Genomic DNA, 9,134 nt, shown 5'->3' with positions numbered 1-9,134 from the left:
TGTCAAAGGAAACTTAAAAAACAATTATGAGATGGAAAACATTCATGATGCTGTTATAAAATAATTTGACAGAGTGTTAACACTTAATGACATTTTAATGACAAGTTCAATTTGTACAACTGAAAAAAAGTGGTCAGGAAAATATTCATGACACAATTATAATGCCCTTTTGACAGCCAATGTCAAAACCAACCACATGACAGTTTAATGTAATATTAACCCAACCCAGCTAAGTAGTTTCTTACGTTTGATAATTAACCTGCTATGTCATGTTTATGACCGTTGTCATAAACATGCATAAAACCTCCTTCATATTTATGACGTGTCATGTCATGATAATGAAGGTGTCATGTCAGTCTTATGCATACCCCTTCAAGTAAAATATTATCCATACATGTTATGCAGTTTTGTAGAAATGTATGCAAAGTAATGCATTTCCATTGAGCCTGGGTTGCAGAAATACCTTATCTGTTTGGCCTAGCTCATGTCCGTCCCTTAAGAGTTCATTGGCTCTCACCAATGCATATTAATGTGTACAGAGGTACAAATGATGTATCGAAGAATTGGCATTTGGAAGATGCGTTTGAAGTTAATCATTGGGATGTTCATCTTTTTTAACATACTCCTGTTCTCGAAATGCCCTCATACAAAGGCAGATAAGACAGTTTGTCATATGATGGGAGACTCTAAATATCCACTGCTGTCTAAGGATGGAGACGTTACTATTGGAACACTTTTTGCAATTCATAGTAAAGAAACATTACCATCATTTGAGTTCAGACAAAAACCTCAACATCTGTTTTGCTCCAGGTTTGTTGCATTAGGTAGATAACACATTTGATACTACTACTACCACTACTACTAATAATAATAATTGTAGCATATTGTTCATTATTCTTACATATTAATAAATATAGACTTATACATATACATCTTTAGAAATACACATACAAATTGCTTACACTTAAGTGATTACATGTTTTCACAGTGTGAATCTAAGAGATTTTCGTATGGCTCAAATCATGATCTTTGCCATTGAGGAGATTAACAGAAGTGACAATTTGCTCCCAAATGTTTCAATTGGTTATAGAATCTATGATACCTGTGGATCAAGACTCTCTTCTATGAGTGCAACCATGGCGTTGATGAATGGTTATAAAATTGCAGCAGGGGACACATGCAATAGACAATCTCCTATACATGCTATCATTGGAGAAACAGAGTCTTCAGCCACAGTGATTCTGTCCAGAACTACAGGACCTTTTAAAATTCCAGTGGTAAGAAGCCATAACGGTAAAAGTATGACATAATTACCACACTAATGACATACTGTTTCACTGTTTTTTTCTTTTTCAGATAAGTCCCTCAGCCACATGTGAATGTCTCAGTAATAGGAAACAGTACCCATCATTTTTCAGGACAATTGCTAGTGATTACCATCAAAGCAGAGCACTTGCACAAATAGTCAAGCACTTTGGCTGGTCTTGGGTGGGAGCTGTAAACAGTGACAATGACTATGGAAACAATGGAATGACCATATTTTTAAAAACAGCCCAGGAGGAGGGGATTTGTGTGGAGTACTCTGTGAAATTTTATCGAACAGAGATGGAAAAACTCCAAAAAGTTGTAGACACAATAAAAAAAGGCACTTCAAAAGTAATTGTTGCATTTCTTTCCCATGTTGAGATGGGCAATCTGCTTGATATACTAATTAATGAGAACATTAACGACCTCCAAATGATTGGTGTGGAGGCTTGGATAACTGCAAAAAGTTTGATGACTCAAAACAGTTTTCATGTTCTGGGAGGGTCACTGGGGTTTGCAGTCAGGAAAATCAATATTGAAGGTTTTGCAGATTATGTTATTAAAGAATTCTGGAATACAGCCTATCCATGCTCACAAATTGAGGGAAATTATTCTCAATATGGATTAAATTGTAATGGATTTCAGGAATTGTTTGCCCTGAAAAATTACAATGAAGATGTGTCTGAACAAAGGTATTCAAGCAATGTCTACAAAGCAGTTTATGCTGTAGCTCATTCACTACATAGTCTACTCAACTGTAAAGCACAAGGAGATTGTGAAAACGGTTTGACAGTACCACCACATAAGGTAAAGAAGTTAGAGAGAGAAAAATAACAAACAAACAAACAAATAAATACATAAATAAATAATGACAATAAAATAAAGACAGCAAGATTATAACCATTTTATAATAAATTATGCATTTTAACACTTGTTTTTACAGGTGGTTGAGGCTCTTAAAAAGGTAGATTTCACTATAAAGATGGGAGATCGTGTGTGGTTTGACAACACTGGTGCAATTGTAGCCCAATATGAAGTTGTGAACTGGCAGCAGGATTCAGATGGATCAATACATTTTAAAACAGTGGGATACTATGATGCTTCACTACCTCCTAACCAGCGCTTTTTGCTCAACACTGAAAACATTATTTGGGCTGGGGGACAGCTGGAGGTAAATGGCAATGAACAGATTATTAAACTTTTGAAATTGGCGAACAATAATTTTGAGGTCTAAAGATAAAATGCATAATGCATGTTTTGATCTGAATGATGTCAAAACATAACACCTAAACATAAACACAAATGATTCTCTTTACCTGTTAATAAGTGAGGACAGAAAATATGCCCTACTTTTAATAGATTTTGATAAAGCAACTATTTTAAGCAAATTAATTTGCTAAATGTTTAATAATATTTGATGTAATTAAATATTATATTAAAATTAATTATAAAAAAATAAAGTCTACTTCCCAATTAATATTAGCCATGCATTCCTAATATTTGTCCTTTAAAGATAAACAGTATTCAGTTCTTGGTTATTTATTATGAAATTTATCTTCATTTTTCAAAAACAGTACAAATAACTGTATTATGTACTGTGTCCATCTAGAAGCCAAGGTCTGTGTGCAGTGAGAGCTGTCCTCCAGGTACTAGGAAGGCTACACAGAAAGGAAGACCTGTCTGCTGTTATGACTGTATTCCATGTGCAGATGGAGAATTCAGTAATGAGACAGGTAAACTTCAATCTTTCTCAAAGTACGAAAGAAAACTGGTTAGTTGTTGTTTTTGCATTTTCCTTCTGCTTTTAAGGCTGCAGACTCTCATCAAGAGACTTTTTAAATTTAATTGTTTTCCTTTTGTCTCTAATTACAGTAACCACCACTTCCTTTTCAGATTCAATTAACTGCAAGCAGTGTTCAGGGGAATACTGGTCTAATGATGAGAAAAATAATTGCATTTTTAAGGCTGTAGAGTTCCTGTCATTTACAGAAGTTATGGGTATAGTGCTAGTCATTTTCTCACTGTTTGGAGCAGGATTAACTGTGCTGGTGGCCATACTGTTTTACAGCAAGAAGGGCACCCCGATAGTAAAAGCCAACAACTCAGAGCTGAGCTTCCTGCTGCTCTTCTCATTGACTCTGTGTTTCCTCTGTTCACTTACTTTCATTGGTCAGCCCACTGAGTGGTCCTGTATGTTGCGTCACACAGCTTTTGGGATCACTTTTGTCCTCTGTATCTCCTGTGTTCTGGGCAAAACAATAGTAGTCTTAATGGCCTTCAAGGCTACACTTCCGGGAAATAATGTCATGAAATGGTTCGGGCCTTCTCAACAGAGGCTCAGTGTTCTTTTCTTTACAGTTATACAAATTCTTATCTGTGTGCTTTGGCTAACATTATCTCCTCCTTTACCTTACAAAAATATAAAGTATTATAAGGAAAAGATCATTCTTGAGTGTAGTCTGGGTTCTACTATAGGATTCTGGGCCATTCTGGGTTATATTGGCCTACTGGCTATCTTGTGCTTCATTCTGGCTTTCCTGGCCCGCACACTGCCCGATAACTTCAATGAAGCCAAATTCATCACATTCAGTATGCTCATATTCTGCGCTGTATGGATCACATTTATACCTTCTTATGTTAGTTCCCCGGGAAAATTTACTGTAGCTGTGGAGATATTTGCCATTTTAGCCTCAAGTTTTGGTTTATTAATCTGCATATTTGCTCCTAAATGTTATATCATCCTGTTTAAGCCTGAACAAAATACAAAGCAGCATATGATGAGGAAAATTCCATCCACGTCGTAATAAAGAATAAATTAACAGCTTTGTTAACACTGTAATTGTTTTCATACTTTGAAGTAAATAAAAAAAAAAGTTGCTGACCAATTCAATCTCTCTCTCTCTCTCTCTCTCTCTCTCTCTCTGTCTCATTCTGTTTCACACACACACCCACCCAGACACACACCCACAGATAGATGGTTTCCCATCAGGAAAGTCAAGCTGTGACAAAATGCTTTGTGAATGCCTCTGCATGACCATGTTCTGAAGCATGTATGGAATCAGTCCAATGGAGAAGTGAGATACCACAAGCAGGATAACGTGAACAACCAGAAAGCTTATAAGTGCACCCGGCATAACGCATGTTAGCTTCTGCTCTTCAGTAAGCGGGTTGTGATGTGTGTGTTGTGTTTGCACAAGCAGTCAGTCAGATACTCTCTGTTCCTTGAACACCTCCTGCGAGTTCCTGAGACCTAAGTGAGTACAAGGAGGTAGACTGTAAGGAAACAGCCTGAGTTATCAGGCATTCAATGGCGGCGAAAGTACAGCACGGGAATGTTCGTCCCCTCAAGTGAGGGTGCTAGGTCAGGTCATCTGAACTGATTGCACACGTGCTTCAGTACGTGGTCACGCAGAGGCATTCCCAAAGTGTTTTGACACAGCTTCACATTTCCTTTAGGTAATCATGGTTACATACGTATAGAGTTGTGTGAAAGTCCGTAAAAGTGATTTTGTGCCTTTTTGGGATGGCACAATAATGCACCGTTCACTTGCAGAACACAAGCTTCTAGATGGCACATAAGTCTGAAGTAATGAATTAAGGTAAAGGGGTGCAGAGCCAGTGGTGGTTTTGTAGGCAAACATTAATGCCTTGAATTTTATACAAGCAGCTAGTGGTAGCCAGTGCAAATTGATGAAGAGAGGTGTGACGTGCATTCTCTTCGGCTCATTAAAAATTAATCTCGCAGCTGCATTCTGGATTAATTGTAAAGGTTTGATTGAATTGGCTGGAAGACCTGCCAAAAGAGCATTGCAATAGTCCAGCCTGGACAGAACAAAAGCTTGAACAAGGAGTTGTGAAGCATGTTCCGAAAGAAAGGGCCTGATCTTCCTGATGTTGAGTAAAGCTAATCTGCAGGACCGGGCAGTTTTAGCAATGTGGTCTAAGAAAGTGAGCTGATCATCAATCACAACTCCAAGGTTTCTGGCTGATTTTGAAGGAGTTATGGTTGATGTGAAATTGTGATGAAACTATGGGTTTGATGGAACCACAAGCAGTTCTGTCTTGGCAAGGTTGAGTTGAAGATGATGGTCCTTCATCCTGCAAAAAATGAATGTTAGACAAGCTGAGATCCAAGCAGCTATCGTTGGATCATCAGGATGGAATGAGAGGTAGAGTTGAGTGTCATCAGCATAACAGTGATATGAAAAGCCATGTTTCTGAAAGACCTAGTGAACCTAGTGATGCCATGTAGACAGAAAAGAGAGGTGTTTCAAGAACTGAGCTCTGAGCACCCCAGTAGCTAGATGTTGCGACTTGGATACCTCACCTCTCCAAGATACCTTGAAGGACCTGTCTGAGAGGTAAGACTCAAACCACTGGAGTGTGGTTCCTGAGATGCCCTTTGCCAATAGGGTTGACAGAAGGATCTGGTGGTTAACCACGTCAAAAGCAGCGGACAGATCCAGCAAAATAAGTATTGAAGATTTGGAATCTTATTTTGCCAGTCTTAGGGCTTCAACAACTGAGAGCAAGGCAGTCTCAGTTGAATGTCCACATCTGAAACCAGACTGGTTGCTGTCCAGGAGGTTGTTCTGTGTGAGAAAGGCAGAGACTTGATTGAACACAGCTCATTCAAATGTTTTTGCAATGAAAGGAAGAAGAGAAACCGGTCTGTAGTTCTCTAATAGAGATGGGTTAAGGGTGGGTATCTTAAGTAGAGGGGTTATACAAGCTTGTTTAAATGCAGAGGGAAAAACACCTGTGTGAAGGGATGTGTTTGTGAGTGCAGGTACAACTGTATGTTCAAAACTTGAAGGAGATGAGATGGAATAGGATCAAGCAAGTAGTAGGATGATTAGAAAGAATGAATTTGGAGACTTCTGCCTCAGAGAGTGAAGAGAAGGATGTGACAGTGAGATTGTGGTATGGAAGACTATATATATAGAGAACACACACACACACACACACACACACATATATATATATATAGAGAGAGAGAGAGAGAGAGAGAGAGAGAGAGAGAGATTTTGATTTTTAACCAATACTTTTAATAATCAGTATCGAAAAAACATCAAACCATCATCACAAAAACATTATCACAACAAAAAACTAAAAATTAAATCCCCTTCACACACAGTATAAAAAACATCATTAAAACACCACTGTGATACAAAGGTATCCAAATATTTCATTTGTTTATAATATTTAAACTCAACTGCAATCCTAGATCTAATAAATGCCTTAAACAACAGCACACCATCTTGGCCATGTATATTTTCAATCTTATTCTTTCTTGAAATATATATTGCCATTTTTGCCTGGCCGACCATAAAGTTAATCAACTGCCATTTAAATCTTTGATTGCGGTTATAACCTGCTCCATAAATGAAAGCCTTAGGAGGGAAACTTTCCTTAAAACCTAAAAACATTTTTTCTAGTAATACAAAAAGTGGTTTAAGCCTACTACATTCCAGAAAGCAATGAAAAATTGTTTCTCTTAACCCACAAAAAACACAACCTTCATTTACATTATGATTAATGTTCGAAACAAAGGCATTAACAGCAACAGCCCCCTTCAGGATTCTCCATTGTAGATCTCCTGATTTACTGATCAATGGTGGTTTGTATAAAACCCTCCACAATGGTTTAACCTCTTTCCCAATATCAAATTTCTCTCTCCAGACATTTTCTCACACAGTGTAGACTTATACAATATTTTAACAAAACATTTATACATCACTTTTCCACTTAATTCTTGTAATAATAAGTCCTGAAGTCCATTTAAATTCAACAAAATACCAGACATCTCCTTTAAATCTGGTGTAATCCAGTGCTGGGGAAAAGGATCTCTCATATCCGGAGTCAAATTTCCTTCCTCAAAACTTTCAAGAAGTGACACCTCTTCTGCTGACAGCTTCTTTCTCCATAACTCCATAATTGTTGAAGTTTGTCGCATGGATTTTTGTCCTAATAAAGATGCCACAGCCACGATGTCATTCAATTTAGATCCAGCCACTTTAACTAAGTGACCTAACTTTACAGTCTGGGCATCACACAACCTCTGAAACAAATTCGGTACTTAATCCGTAATGTCTAAACAAGCCCCCTTGACTAAAGGCTCCTCCAACAACCAAAACAGAGAGGTAGCATTTTCTGGTCTTTTAATAATGAAAGAGCCCCAAACTTTAAACAATCCATGGTAAACATAAAGTCCACTCAAGTGTAACTTTTTGATATCTGTAAAGAACAAAGCAGCATCTAGTCCAAGTCCATCAACTCTGTGCAGAATGTTTTTCACAACTTCTTTCCATATCACATCCACAGAGCCTGTTAAGAACTTCTGAATAAACTGTAAACGGAACGTTGCATATCTGCTTGATATAGAGACCAAACCTTGTCCTCCCTCCTCCACTGGCAAAAAAAGCACACTGAGCACACTTGAGGGACCCAGTGCAGCCTATCCCAGAAAAAGTCCACCAATATTGTTTGTAAACATGATAATAGTCCTGTGGGCGGTTCCACACAAGAGAGCTTGTGCCACATAGTTGAAGCTATTAAGTTATTCAATATTAGCACTCTCCCTCTAAAAGATGACTGGGAATGAATCCATCTTCATTTCTTTAGTCTACCCTCCATTTTTTCTATAATCCCATCCCAGGTTTCTGCTGCACAGAAACATCTCCAAGATGCACTCCTAAATACTTAAGACCACCCCTTTTCCAATTCAACCCACCAGGTAAACTTGGTAAACCATTCTTCCATTTACCTCTAATCAGTGCATCACTTTTCCCCCAATTTACTCTCGCAGCAGAAATTACACCAAATTCATTAACAATACATCTCAAATTAATAGCATCTTTTTTCCATTGATTAAAATCATGACATCATCTGCATATGCTGATATTTGATGTTGAACACTGTGACTCTTTAAACTAAAACCTTCAATACAAGAACGCAACTTATTTAACATTGGTTCAATTGCCAAAGAATACAACATTCCAGAGAGAGCACAACCCTGCCTTATACCTCTCCCAACTTTAAAAGGGGCACTCAAACCACCATTGATCTTCAGTACGCTCTCAATGTCTTTATACAAAACGTTAATCATTCCACTAAATTTGGACCCAAAGCCAAAAGCATCAAGTGTATTCCAAAGATGATGATGCTCTGTTCGATCAAAGGCTTTTTCCTGATCAATTGAAATAAAGCCTATGTCAATATCAAGATAACCAGAAACATCCAAAATGTCTCTGATAAGAATAATATTATCCATAATCGACCTTCCGGGTATACAATAGGTCTGGTCTGAATGAACCACTTGCACCATCACATCTTTTAATCTATTGGCCAAGGCTTTGGAGAAAATCTTTAAATCTGTACAAAGTAAACTTACAGGTCGCCAGTTCCTTATTTCCTGCAAGTCACCTTTCTTAGGCAGCAAGGTAACCACTGCCCTCCTACAGCTCAAAGGGTGGGAACCCATAGTCAAACTTTCATTTAAAACATCCAAAAGGTCCTTGCCCATCACTCCCCAAAAAGCCTTATAAAACTCCACGGAGAGGCCATCAATGCCTGATGCTTTACCAGGCTTCATATCTTTTAAAGCACTTAAAAGCTCCTGCTCCATAAATGGCTTATCAAGTTTTACTACAGAGTCTTGCATAATTTTTGTCAAGCCATCATAAAACTTGGCAGACAAAACCTCATTTTGTTTATATTCACTACTATATAAGTCAGCATAGAATTGTACAGCCTGCCTCCTAATACTTGTGGACTCTTTCAATTCCTGACCATTTTCTGCTCGAATAGAGTGAATAAATTGACTCTGC

General features: G+C 37.8%; 1 protein-coding gene across 1 annotated transcript; it reads left to right on the top strand.

The window, feature by feature from the left end:
• The first annotated feature begins 995 nt into the window (after positions 1–995).
• LOC127180830 (extracellular calcium-sensing receptor) lies at positions 996–4,109 on the top strand. The gene is made up of 5 exons (XM_051135135.1): positions 996–1,277; positions 1,357–2,097; positions 2,249–2,476; positions 2,915–3,038; positions 3,199–4,109. The coding sequence occupies exons 1-5, from the start codon at positions 1,011–1,013 to the stop codon at positions 4,107–4,109; spliced, it is 2,271 nt and encodes a 756-aa protein (XP_050991092.1). The 5' UTR covers positions 996–1,010.
• The last annotated feature ends 5,025 nt before the right edge of the window (positions 4,110–9,134 follow it).

The sequence above is a fragment of the Labeo rohita genome, chromosome 18, assembly GCF_022985175.1.
Source record: "Labeo rohita strain BAU-BD-2019 chromosome 18, IGBB_LRoh.1.0, whole genome shotgun sequence".
Classification (NCBI taxonomy): Eukaryota; Metazoa; Chordata; class Actinopteri; order Cypriniformes; family Cyprinidae; genus Labeo; species Labeo rohita.
This window is presented reverse-complemented; position numbering and strand designations above follow the sequence as displayed.